At 44.7% G+C, this 26034-nt stretch overlaps 2 protein-coding genes across 3 annotated transcripts; both read right to left on the bottom strand.

The window, feature by feature from the left end:
- Nucleotides 1-1612: 1612 nt before the first annotated feature.
- On the bottom strand, nucleotides 1613-4290 carry FNDC10 (fibronectin type III domain containing 10). Its single transcript, XM_030963834.1, is given in 2 exon segments — nucleotides 1613-4012; nucleotides 4014-4290. Coding segments are annotated over 2 exon segments (675 nt in total). The 5' UTR covers nucleotides 4140-4290; the 3' UTR covers nucleotides 1613-3463.
- Nucleotides 4291-9135: 4845 nt separating this feature from the next.
- LOC115912315 (Golgi integral membrane protein 4-like) lies at nucleotides 9136-25653 on the bottom strand. Of its 2 annotated transcripts, none has more exons than XM_030963812.1 (13): nucleotides 25322-25653; nucleotides 21081-21155; nucleotides 20165-20214; nucleotides 19769-19822; nucleotides 17891-18041; nucleotides 16726-16808; nucleotides 16430-16588; nucleotides 15674-15831; nucleotides 14581-14765; nucleotides 13729-13790; nucleotides 12961-13125; nucleotides 11394-11478; nucleotides 9136-10032 (listed from the first exon to the last, which is right to left on the bottom strand). In XM_030963812.1, the coding sequence occupies exons 1-13, from the start codon at nucleotides 25506-25508 to the stop codon at nucleotides 10007-10009; spliced, it is 1440 nt and encodes a 479-aa protein (XP_030819672.1). In that variant the 5' UTR covers nucleotides 25509-25653; the 3' UTR covers nucleotides 9136-10006. The 2 variants fall into 2 exon arrangements, with proteins under 2 accessions (XP_030819672.1, XP_030819671.1); XM_030963811.1 differs by having other exon boundaries at nucleotides 11407-11478.
- Between the last annotated feature and the right edge of the window lie 381 nt (nucleotides 25654-26034).

The raw sequence follows: 26034 nt of genomic DNA, 5'->3' as shown, positions 1-26034 counted from the left end.
AGGAGGGGATTGGGATTTCTGACATGAGGGGACAGCCAGAAGGGATCGGGATTTCTGACATGAGGGGACAGCCAAGGGGGATCAGGATTTCTGACATGAGGGCATTGAGATTTCTGACATGAGGGGATCGGGATTTCTGACATGAGGGGGCAGCCGAGGGGCATCAGGATTTCTGACAGGAGGGGATTGGGATTTCTGACATGAGGGGACAGCCAGAGGAGATCGGGATTTCTCCCAGGAAACAGGGACAGGAGGAGAGGGAACAGCCTCAGTTGTACCAGGAGAGGTTTAAGGTTGAACATTAAGAAGATTTCATCGCATAAAGAGCGATGAGGCCTCCAGCGCTCCCACCACCCAGCAGCCATTCCGCGCCAACCCCTGAATCCCGCTGCCTCTCCGGGTTGTGGGATTAAAAAAAAACCTACCAGGAAAGCGGGTTTTTAGGACAAATTTCGCTCAGTTTGGCACTAGATGGCAGCCGAATGCCGCGGCACGGCTGCGAGGACGCCGGGGGAAGGGTTTGGATGCAGGATTGAGTCATCCCGAGGAGGAGAATTGGGCTGGACACCCTGGATGAGCCCTGTGCCCAGGGGGATCCGCAGGGAACAGAACACTGCCAACACTGTTAGGATTAAACATGGAATTCTGCATCCCAGGAAGAAACGCTGGTGCTTTTACTGCAAACGGCACAAATTAGAACGCCAAAACTAGGAGTTATTTATGTTATTTACTCAAATATTTCACCAGACTGGTGAAATACGCTGGTTTCACCATTGTTTTCTCACATCCAGGTCAAAATTATGATGGCACTCCTTGCTCAACCCAGCTCAATCCCATTTTTCTCTGAGGCTTTTGTCATCTTTTCCCTTTTTCTCTTTTTCCACTTTCGTCTCCTTGCACCATTACAATGGCAGGAGGAGGTAATGGAGCAGGAGAAATACAGGAGATAAACCAGGACATCAAAGGAACAAATCTATTCCCCAGCCCAGCTGAACTTCACTAGTGAGGCAGGACTCTCTCAGTGTTTCCTAAAAATATTTTCTGCTCTCGCATTGATATTTTTTTCCCTTTGTGCTTTCTGAAGATTTTTTCCCCATTATCACCACAGCACTTCCAGCAGAGCTTTTTCCTGCTCCCACCGCCACCATTCTCCTCCATGTAAAACCTCTCCCTCTCTTTTGTATTTTCCTGATCCATAGGGTTATACCATTATTACTATTATTATTATTATTATTATTATTATTATTATTATTATTATTATTATTATTATTATTATTATTATTATTATTATTATTATTATGGGTATCCATTATTACCTGCAGAGGTGTCTTACTGAAGACAGTCACGTTCCAAACTGTAAATTAAATTTCCATTTCCTCAGACTTACTTAGTGTTGCCACCTGAACTACCCAGTTATCTATAATCCAAACCTCTAGTAAATAAAATGGAGTATTCAGAGAATAAATCTCTTATTTTCCCATTAATGCTGTCATAATTTTACAGTAGGCAATGGAATATTATTATGACCAGTTTGGGCAGACTCACTTTGAGTCAAGCAAGATCTTGAACCTTTAAATATTTATGGAATTTTCATTTCTTTTCATCATCCTCTTAATTTATTAAGTTCAATGCCAAGGTGGTACAAGGCTCGTTGTTTATACAGCTGGTTTTCACATCTGGCAATTCATGACAAGATGAGGAACAGAACAGTGACATTGCTTGACAAAAGGTGACAGAAATGTACAAAATCAGTGACACTCCAGTGCTCCTGTGCTGAACTGGCTACAGCAAGAAAAAAAACCCTGAAACCTTTAAAAGACCAACATTTGTCTTAATGTTCTTCAAAATTGCCTTTTCTTCCAGCAGTCCATCTCCTTAGGGATAAAAACCCAAAAATGAGGCATCAGTGAGGTGCTTAAATCCAGCAAGGTAATAAACACAGAGCAGCTCAGTGGAGTCAGCTGCAGGTGAGAATGAAACACGGCAGGAGTAACAAACAAAGGAAAAGCTGGTGATGAAATGCACACCTTCAGCTCCTCAGCCACTCCCAAGTTCTTGAAGAGGGGATTATGTTCAGTACAAATACTGGGTGTTATTAAGGATTCCACACATTTCCTAATATTTACCCTCTACCACAAACTACTTTCACAAAGAAAAGCAAACAGGTCTCTCACCAGTGCTAAACATTTACACAAACAGATCACACTGAACCTGACAGTCTCTTTACAGAAGAGCCTTCCCCTACTTTTTTATTTTTTGCTTTAAGTGCACAGTTCCTAAGTGATAATAAATTAATTTTTTTTGTCTTACAGCAGTCAACTACATACAAACAACACGTACTAAAAACTACCTCACTAAATACCTCTCTGAAGGTAACTACTTTGTTTATATATTAAATTTCAAGTAATGCTCAGCCCAAGTTGGTTGTTCGTTTTTTTTTTAAAGAAAACAATCAGACAAACCAACAACCACTAATTCCAGAGACAAGAACACGAGGGAGACACACTTAAAACTACAAGGACTACAGGAACAGCTACACCAAGAGAAATGGGACAAATTCTCAGCACTAAGGCACAATAGAATCAGTACTAGAGTATGGCTAAAACCTTACTTCACTACAGCATCAAGTGAGGAGTTACCAGGGAGTGTTCCTACGCTCAAAACACTCGGCTACAACATCAGTGAGTTCTGTGGTCAAGAAGCTTCTACCTTAGTGCAGCTGCTTTGCTAAAGGAGGGGATTTCAGGGGGCAAAGGGGTGCTCACTTCTTATAATTAAGGGTTGGTTCCTACTTGCTCAACGAAATGGAGTTTTCTTATTCAATTTATCCCTTTACCTGCACTCTCTGTGAAACTGCAACGCGATTCTGATGGGAGAAAAGCAGGTGTTGGATGTTGATGGTCGGAAACCCTCGACCAGAAAACCCCCGTGGTTTTGGACAGTGGCCCCAAAATTTGTGACCACCACAAAGCCTGACACAAAACCCACCTAAACCACGAAATTAAGTGGGCTTTGGATCAAACACACCCTTAGCTATGGCGTTTGTGGTCCCACCAGTCAGTCCTCCTGAACTTTAAACAACTTCACCCCACATGAAAAAAATCAAGCACGGCTCTAAGACCAAGAGGTTTTAGGCTTAAAATAAAGGCGTTCTGGAGAGTCTTTTCAAACAGGCCCTCGGTAAGATCAGCCGCTTGCCCTTAAAAACAGACGATTTCTGGCACTTGGGGACCTCTGCTATTGTTTTTTGATCCGCTGAGATGCCAAGAGTTCACCACGAACGGCTCTGGCCGAGAAGCCACCCCAGGAGGAAGGAGAGCTCCGAGCCCCGCTGGAAACGCGCATCCTGCAAATTTGGGCACAGCGCTGCCAGAACAGTCTGGAAAACCTCTTCCCTCGCCGGAGAGCGCCGGGCGCCGCACCATCATCATCATCATCACCTTCATCACCATCCCCTCCCGCACTACGCGCGGCGCGCAGCGGCCGCCGCGTGCCCTCCGCGGGCGAGCGCGGGGCTCATGAGGTTCTCGGTGATGTAGGCCACGAGCAGGCAGATGAAGACGAGCATCACGCAGATGGATCCCCCCACGGCCGTCATGGCCACCACGATGTCGCGCATGGCCGCGGGCTCCACGCGGAACTCCACGCACTGCGCGGGCGGCGCGGGGCGCGGCGGGGCGAAGCGCGGCTGCAGGCACAGGCGGTAGCGCACGCTGCCGTGCGCCTCGGCCAGCAGGTAATCGCGACACGCGGCTCCCAGCTCCACGCTGTCGCAGGGGAAGCGCGTGTAGGTGCCGTCCCAGGAGCAGTTGAGCGCGAAGCCGCGCAGGGCGGCGGCGGGGCGAGCCGGCGGCCCCCAGTGCCGCATGCCCCACTGCAGCAGCACGCTGCCGTTCCGCAGCACGTTGGCCACCAGCGCGCCGCCCGCGGAGCGGTGGGCGCGGCACCCCCGCGCCGAGCACTGGAAGCCGCGGGCCGGCGGGCGGAAGCACAGCCGCGCCCCCCGCCGCCGCCGCCGCAGCGCCATCGCCGCCCACCTTGTAGGGGCACCACGGCTCGTCGGGGTCGGGATTGGGCTCGGCCAGCCCGAGGCACAGCAGGGCGAGCAGAGGAGGCAGCAGGCTGGGCGTGCCGGGCATGCCGGCGGCCGCCGCCGCATGGAGCCGCGGAGAGGCGCGGAGCGCGGGGCCGGTGGATGCGCGGGGCTCGGCAGCCGCCGCGGGGCCGCCAATGGAGAGGCGGTGCCGCCGTTAACTCTCGCCGGGCTGCGGAGCACCCGCCCGATGCGGCCGCTGGTGGCCGCCCGGACGCGGCTCTCGGGGATCCGCACGGCGAACGGAGCGCTGAGACCCCGCGGGGGCGGGCACAAGGGGATGCTGAGACCCCGCAGGGATGGGCATGGGGGATGCTGAGACCCCGCAAGGACCCGCACGGAGGATGCTGATATCCCACATAGGGGGGATGCTGAGACCCCACAAGGGTCGGTAGAGGGATGCTCAGACCCCAGGTGCGGGCGCAGGGGATGCTGAGACCCCTTTAGGGTCGGCACAAGGGGATGCTCAGACCCCACAAGGGTTGGCACAGGGATGCTCAGACCCCACAAGGATTGGCACAGGGATGCTCAGACCCCCCCAGGTATCAGTACAGGGATGCCCAGACCCCGCAAACATTGGCACAGGGAATGTGCAGCCCCCACCGTGCCTCCCCCGGGCTCTGCTGTGCCCACCGAGGTCGCGTCCCTCCAGGGCTTGGGGGGCTGCTCAGTCCTGTCTTGGTCGAGTTGCAGATTTCATTCCACACCAAAAAAAGAAAAAAAATTTTTTTAATTTGTCCGTGGTTTTGATCTGGCTTTACATAGCATCCTATTGTAATTTTTATAGCAGAACATAACCATTTGTCTATATTTAACCTGTAAAATACAATAATTCTCACGTTACATGGATAAAACCCCCCAAAAATGAGCCTGGGGATGGCCGGGAGGTGCCTCTGTGCCCGGGGGCTGACACCAGCAGGGCTGGGGAAGGTGACAGAGCTCCCCTTCAGCTGATGCAAACCTTGTTCGAAGAAACGGAGCTCACACGGATTTGATTTGATTTTTAACACGGTGATAACCGCACACCCAGGCTGCTTCAACCTCTTGGCTTTGGGAATTTAAATAAACTCGGCAGGGATGTACTTTAGACCTTCCCAGGAGGTCAGCTGAGAGCAGGGATAGCTCTGGGTCTTAGTGCACGCCTTGAGACAGAAGGAACGAGGATATTCCTCTTCCTGCCTTGTCCCAAATTCCTCCTCCTGCCTTCCCCAAATTCCTCCTCTTGCCTTCCCCAAATTCCTCCTCCTGCCTTGTCCCAAATTCCTCCTCCTGCCTTCCCCAAATTCCTCCTCTTGCCTTCCCCAAATTCTTCTTCCTGCCTTGTCCCAAATTCCTCTCCCTGCATTCCCCAAATTCCTCTAATTAATGTTCTCTGAAGGACCTTGAGAGAGGTACATGAGAGTATTGACTTGTCTAAATGGGGAAAGAAAAGAGCTCTAATGAAAGAAAAATAAAAATAAAGGATTAAACAATGGTTGGAGATCCTTTGAGCTGTTAAATTGGTAAAAGTTGCTTTAAGTCCTTTTCTGAGTAGCAGGGGGAAAAAAAGCAACATTTCTTTTTGGTTTTGATCAGGTTTTACCTAAAGCTGTGTTCCAGATTTTATAGCAAAACATAGGCATTTGTCTATATTTAACTTGTAAAACAGAATAATTAACATATATTTTGTTAAAAGCCTCAGCAATGTGCCTGAACACGTTGCTGCAGTTCTTCACTGCGTTACCTATTTAGAAACACATTGCAGTTTCCTGTGTATGTTTCCTTTAAAAACAACATTTGAATTATGTAACTTGAAAATACAACAAAAATAAGATCCCGAGGCCTATTTTTATTTCACAGCCTGAACAAAACCAAACCCAAATCATGTCTGGAAGATGATGCTCGCATATACACAAAGTATAATTTGCAGCAGTGTGGAATTTGTTTAAATAATTTTGCTTTCTGATGCATCGAACATGAATATTCTGACATCAGGACACCTCTTCCTATTGGAAATACTGGATTTTTCAAGTGTATGTTTCCTGAGGAAATCTTTAATTTACCAATATCAAGTATTTCAAGTTATTTCTACATCTAATTTTTCACCAGATTTAATGGGGGTGTCTGCCAGCCTATGGAAAATTGCCAGGAATCTCTTTCGATACCAAGAGGGATCAATAAAAAAATAGGATCAGCATAGAAAAGGATGCTGAAAGTGCAGTTATGGCTTGGAGAACACTCGGATACTGGAGCAGGGAGAGGTGCTGTGCTGCTGAAGGCACTTCTTGGCAAATTTACGTGTGGAATTCAGCCAGGATGCAAAAACTGGAGCTCTGACAGCCCTTCCTGAGCAATGTGAGCGTGTTCAGCGAGTGGCTGGAGCCAAACCAAGCAAGGTTTTCCTCCTTCAAACTTTGTGTCCTTCTCCTGACAGCGGTGATTGTTCCCAGAGCTGTCATTGCCATGTCCAGGGAGGAGATCTGGCACCAACCTCTGTGGCTGCTTGTGATGGACAACAACTTGTGATGGACAACTGGTAATCAATGACTTGTGATCAACAATTTGTGATCAACAACTTGTGATGATCAACTTGTGAGGAAAAACTTGTGGGGAACAACGTGATGAACAACTTGTGAGGAGCACCTTGTGGTGAACAATTTGTGATTAACAACTTGTGATGAACAACCTGTGATAACAACTTGTGATGAACAACTTGTGATGGTCAACTTGTGAGGAACACCTTGTGATCAACTTGTGATGTACAACTTGTGAGGAACAACTTGTGATCAACACCTTGTGGGGAACAACTTGTGAGGAACAACTTGTGATGATCAACTTGTGATGGACAACTTGTGAGGAACAACTTGTGATCAACACCTTGTGATCAACAACCTCTGATGAACAACTTCTGATGAACAACTTGTGATGAACTCACCCTGAGTTCTGCTGGGAGATCCAAAGGTCTGGAGTGTGCTGCAGGGAAGGAAAATGGTTGGCCCAGCAGTGAAGGCCCTGAACCCATCAAAAAAATGTATAACACTCGAGGTTAACGAAACCTTCTGCACTTTTTTTGGCCTTGCACTGTGGCTGAGCAAAAGCCCAATTATTTATGCTGAGCCAAGCAGGCCCCTGTGCTTTGGCTTGGTCAGCCTGGCTGTGCTGGCTCCCTGGGAATCCTTTGTTCGTTGTTTGCTCTCTTATCAATCCATCTGTTTCCTGAGACTTGTTCTGTGCAGTAAAACCCAGCCTGGGCTTTTTCATGGCACAGCTTCATCATTCTGCTGCTCAGGTCAAAGCCTGCAATGTGTCCAAGCTGAGAAGCCCCAGCAGGAGCCCAGATTGCTTCAGACCCTCCAGCCAGACCCAGCACCACAGGGTTTGGCTTTTCTGCTTCTCCTCCACTGGATTTATTGTCTCTTCTCAAGGAAACACTGAAATAGTGTCAGAACTCGCTGTGGGCCAGGCAATGAAGCACTGACAACCTCCAGCTCACAATTCATGCAGCACTCTGCTAATTTTAGTCTCGGATATAGCCAGGGCAGACAGTCCCCAGGGCAGAGATGCTTGCTCTCAGCTGAGGGCAGCACATGACATATGGTTCCTAAAGCATCCTCCAAGCTGGGAGCTTTGCATTCAGTTGAGTTGCTACACTTCCCTCCGAGTCATAACTTTGAGGATTACTCACCCTAGACATGCAAACGCAGAGAATCTGCCTCCTAATTTAGATTTTCCTGCAGCCTGAATCCATGAGCAGCTTCACCCCCATTGGGCTTCTATTTCCAGTGCTTGATTCACTTCCAGTCAGGGCTGAACCTCCCAGAGCTGAGCTGAACACAGCTGGGCTGCTGGAACCCTGGCTGCTGAGAATTTTAAACTTTCTGTTTAAAATGAAAACTTTCTGTGCTGACAGGCACAGAAAACTGCATTTGACCTGAGGCTGTGGAGAAGAGTTCAAAAATGGAATGATGGAACTGGGATTGTGGGCGTGGAGTTGGTTAGAAGTGGAAAACTTAAGAGTTTGGGGATCTCAGGGTGGAAAACTTAAGAGTTTGGGGTTTTAGAATATAGAAATAAATATGAAGCAAGATGGAGGTTTTAGGGTGGAGGTAGGTTGTTCTTTTTTACCTTCTTCTCCATGGGCTTGGGTGGTTTTGTGTAACTGGACAGAAAAATTCACATTGAGGATTTCGAGGGATCAGTTACTGGGTTAAAAGGGGAAATAATTTAGGTGTCATTTCTTAATTGGATAGTTAATCCTTAAAATGCCTTGTAACAAGAGATAGCTGGGCATTTTGTGCATCTTGAACCCCACCAGGGTTTGGTAGTGAGCTCCTTACTGGGCTCCATGAGCAGCTCTGGCTCTTGGCTAAAAGATAATTTCCTAAAATTTTCTCTTTCCTTATTCTGCTCTATTCTATGCCAGAGTTGGACTTGCACAGCTGATTGTACTGGTAAGAAACACAAGCAGAATGAAAACAAAGAACCAAAAAGTCCTATGAAATGTAAATTTCAAGCTCTATTACAACCAGTGGAAGAAAAAAAAAAAAATCAATGCTGTCAGAATGAAAAAGGCTGAGCTTGTTGGGAAATAAATATTGTTTTCCCCAGTGCCTAAAAGTGCTTGCAAAATATGCCACAAACAAGGGATTAAAAAGAGCTCAGCTAATCCAAATAGAGAACAAAGATGCTCTGATTTTTTAGCAGGTGATGAGATTCAGGCACAATTCCCTGTGTTTGGTGATTGAGGTCCCAGAGTCTGGTGATGAGGAAGGAGGACAGAGCTCAGGGCAGGGAGTGGGACAGCTCTGCCCTGCTCTTATCACTTAAAACAGGTTCTGGGGTGATTAAACCCATTCTCCTTTCATTTTTAATTCCAGCTGACTGTTCCTTCTTTGTCCCTGAGGCCAGGTAAGATGTCTTGTGGAGGCTGAGTAAAGTCCCACAGGATTCAATCTACTCCATCAACAACTCCCATCTTGCTGATCAAAACCTCTCCACAAGAGACAAAATTTACCTTGGCTCCCGCTGGGAAACTGGAAGTAATCCAAACAGGCTGGAACTGCATTAGTTGGGCTGCAAATATTCCCTTTTTTTTCCTATTTCTTGCTGTGGCTGTCCCTGTCTCCGTGGGGAAGAGCTCAGGGCAGCCCTCAGCTGCAGCAGGGAGGAGGCACAGCGCTGCAGGGGACACTCTGAGGCCAGCAGGAGTGTCACACAGCTCAAAGGCAGGGCAGGGAGAGCTCTGCAGGGTCTCTGCAGCAGGAAGGTGTTCACATCCACACTCACACCCTCTGCTGGGTATAATTCCTCCTGTGATTGCTCCTGTGATTGCTCCTCTGCTGTGGTGTGGTTGGTGCTCTTGCACAGCTCCGGGGCACAGAACAGGAAATTCCCTCGGGTTCCCTCCCCACCCTGCTCAGAGGATGTGTTAAAGAAACACAAAATCATTTATGAAGACAGATTCCTTGTATTAGAGTGAGTCCAGGGACCAGCTCAGGCACCCCTCTGCTGCACAGGGGGGTAAAAACACCCCCAAAACCAGCCCAAAAAACCCTCTCCGGCTTAGAAAGGGGATGTGAAGAACAAGAGGGCGAAGGACACAGTAAATCAAAAAGTGCTTCTAAGAAAAGCAGCAGGATAAGGTCATTCCCAGTCTGAGAGATCTCAGAGGCAGCAGTGGCCCACACTGAGATGGGATTTTCGTATTTTCATCTGCAAACCCCCTGCCAGGGCCTGCAGAGAGCCCCCTCCTCCTGCCTCTGCTCTGGGCAGTGTTTCATTCAGGAGGCAGCTCCCAGGAGGAGTTCCCATCCCCTCATTCCTGCAGTATCCTGGTTTTTCAGCGGCTCTCAGAAGTAGTCATCCTTCTTGCCAGCAGCTCCCTGCCTTCCCACAGGCTCCTTCTGCTCCTGGACGAGCTCCAGGTCATCGTTGTCATCCACCTCCCCTCCATGATCCTCCTGGGGGCACAGGGAACAAGAGGAAGGAGAAAGAAAATCAGCCGAAAGGAAATCCTGGGAAAGGAAACCCTAAAGCACACCCCGCTGTCCCTGAGCAGAACTGTTCCACCAAACCAGCCCAGCTTTGGAAACCTGGGAAAACGGGGGAGAACCCACCTCTGGTGGCACCTTCAGAGGTGTTTGGAGCACATTTTAATATCCTGGCAGTGCAATGCAGCTTTGACACCTCAGCCTGTTGCCTCTGCTGCATGAGGGGCAGGTACAGGTATGGGGAGCTGATGTTTTACATACTCCACATTTCAAACGGTGTCACCTGCTCCACCCAGGCCATGCAGCAGCCAGCACAGCCTCCAGGGATGACTTCAGCTCCTACCATCCATTGGAGACACCTACAAGAGGCCTGGATTCACTCAGGGAGAGGAGACCTGACACCAACTCTGCTCTGCCCGCCCTGTATTTCCCTTCATTCCCAAACCCTCAGCAATCCTGGGGAAACTGCAGGAAAAATCCTCAGGAGCCACTCAGAACAGGCAGGGAGAGAAGGAATGAGACTGGAAGAGGATTCATTTCTATCTCTGAAGGTGCCAGGGTGATCCTCTCTAGCTCATGCTTGAAAAACATTGACCTGGCATGGCTGCACTGGCACAGCCTTGATTCCTGCTGTGATTTATTCCTGCTGTGATTTATTCCTGCTGTGATTCCCCCTAAAATTCCTCCTACAATTCCTCCTGTAATTTCTCCTATAATTCCTCCTGTGACTGGCTCCTGCAGTGATTCCTCCTGTGATTCCTGCAGTGATTCATTCTATAATTCCTCCTGTAATTCTTCCTGTGATTCCTCCTGTAATTTCTCTTGTAATTCCTCTTGTGATTGATTCCCCCTGTGATTCCCCCTATAATTCCTGCTAAAATTCCCCCTGTGATTCCCCCCAGTTGCTGTTTGGGAACACCCCACAGCTCAGCTGCTGCAGGTGGGTGCAGACAGAAAGGAGGAGGGTACAAAGAGCACAGAGGGTGCTCTGAACACCTGGAAAAGGCAGCAGTGGGCTCCAGGTTTGTTCTGGACACCTGCAAAAGGCAGCAGGGGGCTCCAGGTTTGTTCTGGACACCTGGAAAAGGCAGCAGGGGGCTCCAGGTTTGTTCTGGATACCTGGAAAAGGCAGCAGGGGGCTCCAGGTTTGTTCTGGACACCTGGAAAAGGCAGCAGGGGGCTCCAGGTTTGTTCTGGACACCTCCCTGAGCCGGCAGAGGCAGACCTGGAGTCCCTGGTCGCTCCTGGCTCCCTAAAAGCTGAATCCCCCCAAATTCCTGGCTGCCAACCCCCCCCAGGTGACCCCACAGCAGAGAGGAAAGAGGAAGAACCTTGGTGTCGTACAATTTCTTGCTCCTGATCTTCTTGGTAATCCTCCAGTGGGTCTTCCCTGGGCTTGGCAGCTCTACCAGCATCCTGAAAAACACAGGCAGGCAGGGTTGGGAGTGCCCAGCTGTCAGAATTCAGGACATCCTCTGGCTGTCATGGATTGCCAGGACCCCTAAAGGGGGCTCAGAGAGCCTGGCACAGTGCCCAGGACTCCTGTGACTTTGATTATGACCCATGGAAAAAATTACCAACCTTGTATGAAGACCTGTAAGCCATGAGAGTCTAAGTAGAATAATAATCAGTTTGTCATGGGGTGAAAAATAGATTTTTGGGGTTTTTAGAGTGGGGGTTCAGAGGGCAAGATGGAGAAAGCTGGGCATGTCCTGTCCTTCTTCTTCTTCTTCTTCTTCTTCTTGGCCTCCATCTTCTGCTGTGACGGTGGCTGTTGCCTCTGGAAAACTTTGGGATTTTTAGGGTAGAGCTTTAGGGAGCACAGCACAGCCAGATCTGAGAGCCAGGTATTTATATCACTAATTCTTTCCACATTTTCACTTATCTCAAGGAGGTGCCAGCATCTCTCTCTGATTTCATTGGCCTGGATTTCTTTTTTTTTTCTTTTTTAATCCCACCATTAATCTTGATTTTAGAGCCTGACAGATAAAACACTCCTTTGTTTTTTAAAAACCAAGCAACGTTCAGCTGCTTGTCAAAACAAATGAACATTTCCCTGATGCAGAGTCTGGCTTCAGGCAGCAAGAAACACTTGGTGAAATAAATGGATTCCATCTGCAAGGAAGCAAACAAGGAGGCAGAGCTCTGACATGCTGCCAGCAGCCTTGGACAGGGCTGCGCTGCCCAGAACCCAGCACAAACTCAGATTATTGTCTCTGGTTCTGCTCCCAAGTGCATCAAAGTCCCTTATTCCATATCTCCCCATTCCTAAAGGTGTTGCAAGTGCCAGGGGGGACTCCAAAAGCAGAGAGGACAAGGCCAGAGCAAGTTCTGGTGCATGGCTAAAAAATAATTTCCTAAACTCTGGCACCTTTGCTTATTCTGCTCCATTCTGCCCCAAACTGGACCTGCCCAGCTGATTGTGCTGATAAAAACCACAAGCAGGATGGAAACAAGGAACCAAAAAGTCCCATGAAACGTAAATTTCAAGCTCCATTATAAGCAGTGGAAGAAAAAATAAGTTGGTTTTGACCAATCTGCCAAAGAGCTTCCTCCTGCCTGCCACATCTCACAGTGGGATTATGGATCTAGCCAGGAATTCGGATTATGGACCAGGAATTTGGATTATGGATCCACCAGGAATTTGGATTATGGCTCCCCCAGGAATTTGAATTATGGATCCACCTGGAATTTGGATTATGGATCCACCAGGGATTTGGATTATGGATCCCCCAGGAATTTGGATTATGGATCCACCCAGGAATTTGGATTCTGGATCCACCAGGGATTTGGATTATGGATCCACCCAGGAATTTGATGTTTCCCTTCCAGCCCTTCAGCTCTCTGCCCACCCACCATCCCCAGCTGGGATCCCTCCCTGGCCCTGCTGGTTGTCACCTTTGGTGGCTTCTCCTTCCACTCTTCTTTAACTCTGGGCTCCTTGAACTTCTCCGAGCCTCCCACCTTCTCCTCAAAGTCAGGTCTCTCCAGCTCAGCCTCCTCAAACTCATCCTCCCCCTGGTTGTTGGGGTCCTGGGCAGGATCTGCAGCATCATCTGGCATCTGGACAGGAAAAGCCTCTTTGTGGCTTTTATTTATTTATTTTTATTTATTTATTTTATTTTATTTATTCCCTCAGGAGGCAGCAACCTGCCTTCCCCAGCAAGCCTGGAGCACTTGTACCTCTCCAAGCCTGTTGGTGTTTGTTAAAAAATCCCCAAAACATCTTTGCTATCCCTCCACACCCAAGGAATTTGGAGTTCACAGAAACTTCTGGGTAATTATTGACTGACTGGACTCTTACTCTGAGCCAGAGTCGCATCCAGATGAAACAGAGCAGGGTGAGAAGATGAAAACTTCTCCCAGCCAGGCTGGGCAGGGCTTGGAGCACCCTGGGACAGCGGGAGGTGGGCTGAGATGAGATTTGAGGTCTTTTCCCAGCCTTGGAGCACCCTGGGACAGTGGAAGATGGGGTGACATGGGGTTTAAGGTCCCTTCCAAGCCTTGGAGCACCCTGGGACAGTGGGACGTGGCTGGGGATGGGGTCAGATGAGATTTAAGGTCCCTTCCAAGCTTTGGAGCACCTTGGGACATGGAAGATGGGGTGACATGGGATTTAAGGTCCCTTCCCAGCCTTGGGGGGTTTGTGATGCTCTGGTTACTCACCATGGGCTCCTGGACCACCGTCTCTTTCTGGGACTGCAGCTCCCTGTCGATGACTCCTGCATCTGCCAGGGACAGGGACAAGAATAAAAAAAATAAAAATATACAAATAAAAATATATTAATATATAATAACTAATATATTAAAATATAGGTAATATAGATAAATATATATAATATATACTGTATATTGTATACTATATAGTATATAATATATACTATATAATATATAATAAATAATATATACTATATACCATATAATATATACTGTATACTATACACTATATACTATATAATATATAAAATTATATAGTTATTATTATATATAATTATATCTATATAATAGGTATAATTATTATATATAATATATAATTATATCTTATAACAGAAACATATGTGTGTACATGTAATAGTAGCCCATTGATAAATTATACCCAGTGCAGTAGAATTAAGTAAGGTGACAGGTTAGAAAAACAAAATTAACTTCGTGGCAACTTTCCATTGGATTACAATGTTATATAGTGTAACAAAGAGACTTGTGACTCCTTTGGAGCTATGGCTGACTGCTTTTAAAACTTAAAAATCTCATTTTAAAATTTTAAATTTAATTTTTTATAAATTTTACAATCTCACAGCCTCTGAGGCTGACGTGTCTCTGTAACGAATTGTTTTTAGCCCGGCAGTAATCCCATCCCTTCAATTCAAGATGAGTACAGTTGGTGTCTCCAAGATAATAAAATAAAATTTTAAAAAAATAGAATAGAATAGAATAGAATAGAATAGAATAGAATAGAATAGAATAGAATAGAATAGAATAGAATAGAATAGAATAGAATAGAAGGAATAATTTCCATACCCATTTGCAGCTCCTCCTGGTCGGCCCCGTCCCCGCGTGCTGCTGTCCCTGTCCCTGTCCCTGTCCCGGGGGTTCGGGGGCTGCCCCTGTGCCCGGCCCCGGGGGTGCCCTGGGCGCTCCTGGGCTGGCCCCACGCTGGCCCCGAATCCCTCTGGGCATTCCCTGGGCTCACAGGGACCTGCCAGCTGCAAACAGACGGGATTGGGGTGGGATTGGCTGGGAGGAATGAGGAACCTGACCGCATGTCGTCAGAAGGGTCAATTATCATTTTATTATACTATATAATATTCATATAGTATCATAAAATAATGATATATATAATGATATATAATATAATATAATATAGTATAATATAATATAATATAATATAATATAATATAATATAATATAATATAATATAATATAATATAATATAATATAATATAATATAATATAATATAATATAATATAATATAATATATTATTTATATATTATGTTATGTTATGTTATGTTATGTTATATTATACAGTATTGTATTATATTATATTTTATTATATATCATTATATTATTTATATATTATATTATATTATATTATATTATATTATATTATATTATATTATATTATATTATATTATATTATATTATATTATATTATATTATATTATATTGATAATATAATATAATATATTGTAATATAATATAACATAAAATATAAATAATATAATATATATAATAGTATATAATATTATATAGACTGATATGTAATATCTAATATCTAATTAATATAATATAATATAATATAATATAATATAATATAATATAATATAATATAATATAATATAATATATTATATAATATAATATAATATAATATAATATAATATAATATAATATAATATAATATAATATAATATAATATAATATAATATAATATAATATAATATAATATAATATAATATAATATAATATAATATAATCTATTAAAGAATACTATACTAAACTATACTAGAGAATACAGAAAAGATACTTACTGAATGCTACAAGGTGAGATTAGAATTTTGTGTCGCCAAACCCCGTGAAAAACCCCATTTTGAAGAATTTTGTGTCACCAACCTGTGCAGTGGCACCTCTCTGCTCCCTGCTGGGTGCTGCCTGCCTGGCCCTGGGGGATTTCCTGCTGCAGATTTCTGTCCTGGCTCAGGCAGGGCCAGCCCAGGAGCCGGGCTCTGCTCGTGGCTCCTCACCTGGATGTGCATCACCATCTTCACATCCTGCAAGGAGACACCCCTGGATTTATATAAATATATATCATTAAATACAAATATAAATTATATATATATATAACAGCCCCAAATCTGGGCCAGAAAATCCTCAATCAAAGAAAAAACATCCTCAAGTGCTCCAGAAGAAATCTGCAGCCCTGCCCACCCTGCAGTAGAAGACTCCTGCTCTCATGCAGCCGAAAAGGAAAAATCCAGATCCAGCTTTGGCTGGGAATAATTCAATAATTCCAAAAAGGAATAATTCAGATCCAGCTTTGGCTGGGAATAACTCAATAATTCACCAGACCAGCTTTGGCTGGGAATAATTCAATAATTTCAAAAAACGAATAATTCTAAAAAGGAATAATTCAGATCCAGTTTTATCTTGGAATAATTCAATAATTCCAAAAAAGGAGTAATTCAGATCCAACTTTGGCTGGGAATAATTCAATGATTCCAAAAAGGAAAAATTCCAAAAAGGAAGGAAGGAAGGAAGGACAAGAGCAAACTCTGAGCTTTGTTGTTTGAAAGCTCCAGCAGCCTTGCAGAAAGTTCATCCCGGGGTTTTCCAGGGAATCCCACAGGGAAATTCCAGGGAATTCCACACCTTGTTCCTCCCTGGCTGCAGCTGGCTGCTGGCTGGCACTGGGGGCTGCTGGCCCTTCCCTCCTCCTCCTCCTCCTCCTCCTCCTCCTCCTCCTCCTCCTCTCAGGCCTGGCATCTTCTGCAGAGCTTCCTTGAGCTGCCTGAACTCTTCCATCTGGGCCTGAGGGGAGAGAAGGACACAGAGAAACCTCACAAGGGGTCAAACATCTCCCTGCTGGGACCTGGATTCATTATTTGGAGAATATTTATCATCTGGAGAGTATTTATAATTTGGAGAATGTTTGCCCAGGTGGTTACCTGGGCGTTGAGGAGCTGGGAGTGAACCTCCAGGTGAGCTTTCCTGAGGAGTTTGCTCTCTTCTCTGAGTTTGAACACCGTGTCTGCGGGAGAAGAAGAAATTTGTTTGAAAAGAGATGAATTTTAAATTTTTTTTTCCAAGTGTGGCGTCTCCCTTTCTCACCACAAAGGATTGGCATTAAAACATTTACAACATAGTGTAGCTAAAGCTGGCAGGCCAAAAAATGTTTATAATGTATTATAACTGTAATTGTATAATTATAATTGTATAATTGTGCTTATAATAAATTATAAACATTATAAACATTATCAGCATTATAAAAGTTTAAAATTAATTATAATTATTATAAATAACATAATAATTAATAATATTATAATAATAATATATCGTCATATTATTATAAATAATATCATAAATGTTTATAATGTATTATAACTATAATTGTATCATTATAATTGTATAATTGTGCTTATAATACATTATAAACATTATAAGCATTATAAATGTTTTGAATGCATTGTAATTATTATAAACATTATAATAATTAATAATAACATAATAATACATGGTTATATTATTATAAATAATATTATAAATGTTTATAATGTGTTATAACTGTAACCATAATTATAATTGTATAATGGTGCTTATAATACATTATGAACATTATAAACATTATAAGCATTATAAATGTTTAAAATACATTATAATTATTATAAATAATATAATAAATAATAATATAATAATTAACATATTGTTATATTATTTAAAATATTATACATGTTTATAATGTATTATAATGATTATAAAAATATAAACATATTATTATAATAATTAGTATGATTATTATAAATAATACTATAAATGTTTATAATTATTATAAATAATATAAAATAATATTATTATAATGATTAATATATAATTATTATAAATAATACTATAAATGTTTATAATGTATTATAATTAAGAAATAGTTAACCTCTGACTGTGATGAGTGAATTATAACACCTGTATTTTCTCACCCTTGACATGGGAGTGAAAATGGAATAAAAATGTTTAAACCAGCTCTCAGTTGCCCCATCCCTGGGTCAGAAAAAGGCTGCATCCAACAAATCCTGATGCCAGTCCTGCTCAGCCTGGTGTTCTCTGAGTTTTCCCCCTCACCCTGCAGGTTGGTGACCTCGCTGTCCTTCTCCTGCTGCAGCTGGGCCAGTTTCTGGCTGTGGCTCTCCAGGCTCTTCCTGTGCTCCAGCCTGAGGCCGTTGTGCTGCAGCTGCAGGTCCAGCAGCTGCTTCTTGACATCGTCGTGCTGGTTCTGGGGGGGAAAAAGGGTCAGGGGGATGCTGAGCTGGAACAGAGTCACAGAATACAGCTGGGATTTGTGGAAAGGATCTCCTCAATGGAGCCACCTTGGGCAGCACAAGAGCCCAGCCAGGGCTGCACCCAGGATGAACCAAAATGGGCCCAAAATGAACCAAAATGGTCACAAAATGGTCCCAAGATGAACCCAAAATGGTCACAAAATGGACCTAAGATGAACCAAAATGGTCACCAAATGAACCCAGGATGAAACAAAACGGTCAAATATTGAACTCAAGATGAACGAAAATGGTCACAAAATGAACCCAAGATGAACCAAATTGCCCCAAAATGAACCCAAAATGGACCAAATTGTCACAAAATGAACCCAAGATGAACCAAAATGGTCCCAAGATGAACCAAAAATGGCCCCCAGATGAACAAAAAATGGCCCCAAGATGAACCCAGCATGAACCAAAATGGTCCCAAGATGAATCCAGGATGAACCAAAATGGTCCCAAGATGAATCCAGGATGAACCAAAATGGTCATAAAATTTATAGCATTTTATAGCATTTTATCCCATTTTATACAATTGTATATAATTTTATACCATTTTATACCATTTTTTAGCTTATCACCTGCCCTACCTGAAGCACACCTTGATGCTCAATTTTGCTTTTGTTGGAGCAGCGCAGCTGGGGGCTGCTGGGGTGGCTTTTTAAAAACCTTTTGAGTCCAAACTTGGCAGTGAAATGCTGACTTAGGTCCGGGCTGGAGAAGCAGGGCCGGGTTCCAGCAGCCCTCAGCGCCCCTGGGCTGGATTTCCTGAGCTGAGCTGGGCTGGTTTTGGGCTCCAGCTGGGAAAAAGGAAGTACAGTTCTGTCTCTTGGGCATTTTCCAGCACTGTGGGCTCTGGGAACGCTCGGCAGCAGCAAAATTCCTCCTCGCAGCAACTGCAGCCTGCATCCAAAAAGGAATAATAACGCTCCAAAAAGGAATAATAATGCTCTGCTCTGCTTCTCTCAGGGGGACACTCAGAGCTTTTTTTTATTCCTGGCTCCCTTTCTCTTGCTTCCTTTTATTGGAGGAGTGGGGGAAAAAAATGTACAAAACAACCACAACCATCTATTTTTTTTTAAAACTACATTTACAGCTGCTGCAAGACAAAACCAGCCCTTGGGACTGTGGGAGTTTTCAAAAAAAATGTTGGGTTTTTTTTTTACAGAAAAAGCAGTTTTTAGCCCATGATGTGGCTGTGGGTAACACTTTGGTCACCGGAGCCCAGGCAGGAATGCTCCCAGTGGAACTGGCTTGGCCAGGAGGAGGATTTCTGCCAGGAATGTCATTGTCATCACCTGGGAAATGGGATGTTCATCCTGGGTTCATTTGGGGACCGTTGTGGTTCATCTTGGAATTATTGAATTATTCCCAGTTCATTTTGGGACCATTTTGGTTCATTTTGGGTTCATTTTGGGACCATTTTGTGACCATTTTGGGGTTCATTTTGGGACCATTTTAGGTTCATTTTGGGACCATTTTGGGTTCATTTTGGGACCATTTTTGTTCATTTTGGGTGCAGCCCTGGCTGGGTTCTTGTGCTGCCCAAGGTGGATCCATTGAGGAGGAACTTTTCATAAATCCCTGCTTTATTCTGTAACTCAGTTCCAGCTCAGCCTTCCCAAGTGCAGGAATCCTGGGATGATTCTCCACCCCTAAAACTCAGCAGCCAAACCTCCCTTACCTTCAGGATCTTGTGCTGGGAGCTGAGGGCCCCATATCTGTTCATGGAGTCTTGCTGGGGAGAAAAAAAAAGATCCAACAGTGCCATTAGAAAAATCCAGGAGAAGGAGAAAAAATCCAGAAAAATCCAGGAAAAAAAAATCCAGAAAAATCCAGGAGAAGGAGAAAAACCCCCCAGAAGCAGCTGCCCAAATTCAGCCCCACAGGGAGCAGCAGAACATGCAAGGCAGGAAAATGTTGAATTTTTATCTTTTTGTTTTTGCCAGGGTTGGGGTGAAATGTGTGAGATGGAATTTCTTGTTTGGACTCAGACGGAACCAGAAAAAAAAAATATTTCCCATTGTGGGACAAATATTTTTCATTGTGGGACAAAGCCTGGCACAAACCACACACCCACCTTCTCCTTGTTGAGAGCTTCCTGAGCTTCCAACTTGTACACTAAAAAATCTGCAAAGGGGAGAAAGGGAGGCACTTAAATGGGTCAAAGAGCTGTGATGTTTGAATAAAGCATTGTTCAGCATATATATAAATATTTATATCTATAATAAATTTGTAATGCTTCAATAAAGCATTGTTCAGTATATATAATATTTATATTTATAATAAATTTGTAATGCTTCAATAAAGCATTGTTCAGTATATTTATATTTATATTTATATTTATATTTATATTTATATTTATATTTATATTTATATTTATATTATTTATATTTATTAGTTACAGTTATATTAAAGTTGTAATGTTTGAATAAAGCACTGTTCAGCTTATTTATAGTTATAGTTATAGTTATAGTTATAGTTATAGTTATAGTTATAGTTATAGTTATAGTTATGGTTATAGTTAGTTATAGTTATACTTACAGTTATAGTTATATTTATAATAAAGTTGTAATGTTTGAATAAAGCATTGTTCAGTTTCTATTTCTATTTCTATTTCTATTTCTATTTCTATTTCTATTTCTATTTCTATTTCTATCTCTATCTCTATCTCTATCTCTATTACTATTACTATTTATATTTATATTTATATTTATATTTATATTTATATTTATATTTATATTTATATTCTATTTCTATTTCTATTACTATTACTATTACTATTTATATTTATATTTATCTTTATCTTTATCTTTATATTTATCTTTATATTTATCTTTATATTTATATATTTCTATTTCTATTTCTATTTCTATTTCTAATAAAGTTGTGATGTTTGAATAAAGCATTGTTCAACATATTCATATTTCTATATATTTCCTCAGCCACCAGGGGCTTTGGGGACTTTGGGGACTTTGGGGACAGCTGGGACTGACCTTCCTTGGTCTTCTTGTGCTCCCCCCTCTCCTTCTGCAGGGAGCGCTCCAGCCGGGACCGGTGCTCGTACACCACTGGGGAGAGGAACAGCAGGACAAACTCCATTTATCCCCACACAGATATTTTTCCCACCATTAAAAAAATTCAGATATTTCCCCACCATTAAAAAAAAAAAAAATTAGACATTTTCCGCACCATTTAAATTCGGATATTTTCCCCACCATTTAAAAAAAAACTATGATTTTTTCCCACCATTTAAAAAAATTAGATATTTTCCACACCATTAAAAGATTGTATATTTTCCCCACTGTTAAAAAAAAAATTCTGATTTTCCCCCACCATTAAAAAAAAACCCAAACAGATATTTTCCTTACCTTTTTAAAAAATTCAGATATTTTGCCCACCATTAAAAAAAAAAATCTGATTTTTTCCCATCATTAAAAACAATTCGGATATTTTTTTCCACCATTTAAAAAAATCAGATATTTTCCCCACCATTAAAAAAAATTCTGATTTTCCCCCACCATTAAAAAAAAACCCAAACAGATATTTTCCTTACCTTTTAAAAAAATTCAGATATTTTGCCCACCATTAAAAAAAAAAATCTGATTTTTTCCCATCATTAAAAACAATTCGGATATTTTTTTCCACCATTTAAAAAAAATCAGATATTTTCCCCACCATTAAAAAATCAGATTTTTTTCCCACCTTAAAAAAAAAACTGATTTTTTCCCATCATTAAAAAAAATTCAGATATTTTTTTCCACCATTTAAAAAAATCAGATATTTTCCCCACCATTAAAAAAATCTGATTTTTCCCCACCATAAAACAATAAATCAGGCAGCACTGCACTGCCAGCATCACTCCCAAGAGCATCTCTGCCATGTTCCCCTTGCCAGGCTTCCCCAGCAGCCAAACCCAAAAGAAGCTTTGCCTTTGTTAAAATCATTGGACAAGCGAGTTTCTGCTCAAAATAAAGAAGGGGAACCATGGCAACAGCTGGGTTTGGGAATGGGAGCTCTGCCAGGGGCTGGGAATCCCAGCAGCAGGCTGAGCTCGCAGGTTTGGGTGGAAAAAAGATGAGTTGGGCTCAGTTGTTGTTGCCAAAACTGGGCTTCCCTGAGGCTGCCACTGTCAGCCCCTGGGGATGCAGGAGGAGCAGGAGATGCTGGCACAGCAAGGAGGAATCATTTGGGTTCATTTCTGCCCTGCTGAGCTCTGCACATCCCAAACTCGGGCTGCAGGTGGGAACCTGTCACAGACATGGAAAATTTTATGAAAAATTCTGTCACGGATTTGATGAAAAATCCTTCCCTTAGGATTTTTTTTTTTTCTCCTGAGAAGCTGAGAAGCCTCAGAGGAAAAGAAAAACAATGATTATCTGCTGCTGCGGAATGCAACAGGTGCAGCTTTGATTGACCTCATGTGGTTGTTTCTAATTAATGGCCAATCACAGTCCAGCTGTCTCGGACTCTCTGGTCAGTCACAAGATTTTATCATTCCCTTTTCCTTTTCCTTTTCCTTTTCCTTTTCCTTTTCCTTTTCCTTTCCTTTCCTTTCCTTTCCTTTCCTTTCCTTTCTTTTTTCCTTTCTTTCTTTTCTTTTTTTTCTTTTTTTTTTTTCTTTTCTTTCCTTGAAATTTCCTTTCCTTTCCTTTCCTTTCCTTTCCTTTCCTTTCCTTTCCTTTCCTTTCCTTTCCTTTCCTTTCCTTTCCTTTCCTTTCCTTTCCTTTCCTTTCCTTTTCCTTTCCTTTCCTTCCTTCCCTTCCTTTCCTTCCCTTCCCTTCCTTCCCTTCCCTTCCCTTCCCTTCCCTTCCTTCCCTTCCCTTCCCTTCCCTTCCCTTCCTTCCCTTCCTTCCCTTCCCTTCCCTTTCCTTTCCTTTCCTTTCCTTTCCTTTCCTTTCCTTTCCTTTCCTTTCCTTTCCTTTCCTTTCCTTTCCTTTCCTTTCCTTTCCTTTCCTTTCCTTTCCTTTCCTTTCCTTCCTTCTGATGAAATCCTTTCTTCTATTCTTTTAGTATAGCTTTAATATATCATTTTCTTTTAACATAATATATATCATAAAACAATAAATCAGCCTTCTGAAACATGGAGTCAACATTCTCATCTCTTCCCATGTCGGGAAATCCCTCCAGACCCCAAATCCCCAAATCCAGGTGAGGAATTCCCAGCAAACCTCACATGGGGAGCTCAGAGCCCCCAAATCCCCAAATCCAGGTGAGGAATTCCAAGCAAACCTCACATGGGCAGCTCAGCAAACCCCTCCAGAGCCCCCAGATCCTGTGACAGCTGCTGGGAACGTGGCCTTGGCACCCCAGACAGGCTGGACAAAGGAGATGAGGGTTCCACCGCGTGTGCTCAGCCTTCCTTCCCCGAGGGCTGCAATCCCATTTCCCCACGTTTGTGTAAGGAGGACAAATGAGGGGAGGGAGTGGGAGGAGGAATCCACACGCTGGGTTTGCCTTCCTCCCTCCGGCAGCTCTGGCCAGGGGAGCCAAGTGCTGGGGTCAGAAAATCCAATTCTTCCTCCTCCTCTTCCTCCTCTTCCTTCTCTTCCTCCTCTTCTCCTGTTTTTAAGCTAAAATCAGCAGCATCCATCAGCCCCAAAATGCTGCCACAACCATTTTAGTCTGGACTTTTTTAGTCCCGGATCAATCTCTCTAGAACAAGGTGGGTTTGTCAGCAGGGTCAGAAAAGCCAATTCTTCCTCCTCTTCCTCCTCTCCCCACTCTTTTTAGGGAGATAAAAATCAGCAGCATCCATCAGCCCCAAAATGCTGCCACGACTTTTTTAGTCCCGGACTTTTTTAGTCTGGACCCGACGTCTCAAGAACGAGGTGGGTTTGTCAGCAGGATCAGAAAATCCAGTTCTTCCTCCTCCTCTTCCTCCTCTTCTCCTGTTTTTAAGCTAAAATCAGCAGCATCCATCAGCCCCAAAATTCCTTTTTAAATGACTTTAAATCCCGGCATGACTTTTTAAATCCTGGATCAACCTCTCGAGAATGAGGTGGGTTTGTCAGCAGGGTCAGAGAAACCAATTCTTCCTTCTCTTCTTCCTTTTTCCCCTCTTTTTAGGGAGCTAAAAATCAGTAGCATCCATCAACCCCAAAATGCTGCCACGACTTTTTTATTCCCAGACTTTTTTAGTCCAACCCAACCTCTCAAGAACGAGGTGGGTTTGTCAGCAGGGTCAGAAACACCAATTCTTACTCCTCCTCCTCTCCTTCCCTTCTTTTTAGGGAGCTAAAAACCTGCAGCATCCATCAGCCCCAAAATGCTGCCACGACTTTTTTATTCCCGGATTTTTTATTCCAGACCCAACCCCTCGAGAATGAGGTGGGTTTGTCAACAGGATTAGAAAATCCAATTCTTCCTCCTGCTCCTCCTCTTCCCCCTCTTTTGAGGGTGCTAAAAACCTGCAGCATCCATCAGCCCCAAAATGCTGGCGCGACTTTTTTAGTCCTGGATCAACCTCTCGAGAATGAGGTGGGTTTATCGCCTTGCAGCAACGGGCGGGGACAAAACTTCAGGGGAAGATGAGATCCCTTCCCTCTCTGCTGGCTCCCACACGGGGCAGAGAGAGCGGAGCCGCCTCCCCGAGCCCGCCCCGCGTTTTTATTGCCTGACAGGGGTCGGGATTTGCAGCCAAAGGGAGAAGAAATGGAATAGAGGTGACACAGCTGAGCTCGCCCATCCAGCTCCGACCCCTCTTGGCCAATTCACACTCAAATGTGAGCTCCAATTCCCCCTTGGCCAATTCACACTCGAGGCTGCTCCAGTTCCTGACACCCAAATGGGGGGAAGGAAACAACTCAGCATCCTCAAAGCCAAGAGAGGAACGGGGGACCCTAATTGTGGGTGGGAGGGAGAGAATTGGGGCAGGGTGTGCACACAGGGACAGCTCCGGAGGGGTCACTCACAGGGACAGCTCCGGAGGGTCACCCTGGGGTTCTGGAGGGGTCACTCACTCACCTGGGAGCTCGGGAGAGATCACTCACAGGGACAGATCCAGAGGGGTCACTCACCCTGGGGCTCCGGGGGAGTCACTCATCTTGGAACTCTGGAGGGGTCACTCACAGGGACAGATCCAGAGAGGTCACTCACTCACCCTGGGGTCACTCACCCTGGGAGCTCCAGAAAGGGTCACTCACTGACCCTGGGGCTCCGGAGGGGTCACTCACCCTGGGGTCACTCACAGGGACAGCTCAGGAGGGGTCACTCACCCTGGGGGTCACTCACTCACCTTGCAGCTGTGCTGACAGCGCTTCCTGCTGCTGTTTGTATTTCTGCGCCAGCGCCTCGGCGCTCCGCACCTTGTTCTGGAGGTGGCTGTAGAGGAGCGCCCCGGAGGCCAGGCAGGCCAGGGCGAGCAGGCAGAGCGCGCTCTGCAGCAGCCCCTTCTGCCTGCGGGAGCACATCCCGGTGCCCATGGCGGAGCGGAGCGGCGCAGCCCGGCTTAGCCGGCGCTGCTAAACCATCGGGTTCTTCTGGCCCAGCGGTTCCTGTCCCCGCGGATCCCTGCGGAAGAAGCGGCCGCGGGCGCGGCGGGCCTGGGGGGCTCCAGCCGGGCTCTATTCCCCGCTGTCCGTCGGGACATCCGTGTCCGTGCGGAGCCCGAGCATCCTCGGGGGGCGAGGGCAGCGGGCGGAGGGCACCGAGCAGCGGCAGCAGCAGCAGCAGGAGGAGGAGGAGGAAGAGGAGGAGGAGGAGGAGGAAAACTTTTGCTTCCCATGTGCTGCGGCGGAGAGGAGGGGGGGCGGGAAGGGGGTACCGCCGCCTTTGGCTCTTCCCACCGGAAAAAATAACCCGGCGAGAGGAGGAGAAGCCCTTGGGCCCCCTTCCCCCGCCGGCGGATCCTGGAGGAAGCGGCGGCAGTGGGGCCGGGAGAGCGGCCAGGAACGCAGGAACGCGGCGGCGGCATCCGGGCTGCGGCGGCCCAGAGCCCGCCCTCGGCAG

This window comes from Camarhynchus parvulus, chromosome 21 (assembly GCF_901933205.1).
Source record: "Camarhynchus parvulus chromosome 21, STF_HiC, whole genome shotgun sequence".
Lineage (NCBI taxonomy): Eukaryota > Metazoa > Chordata > Aves > Passeriformes > Thraupidae > Camarhynchus > Camarhynchus parvulus.
Note: the sequence above shows the minus strand (reverse complement) of the source record. Positions and strands in the feature narration are given on the sequence as shown.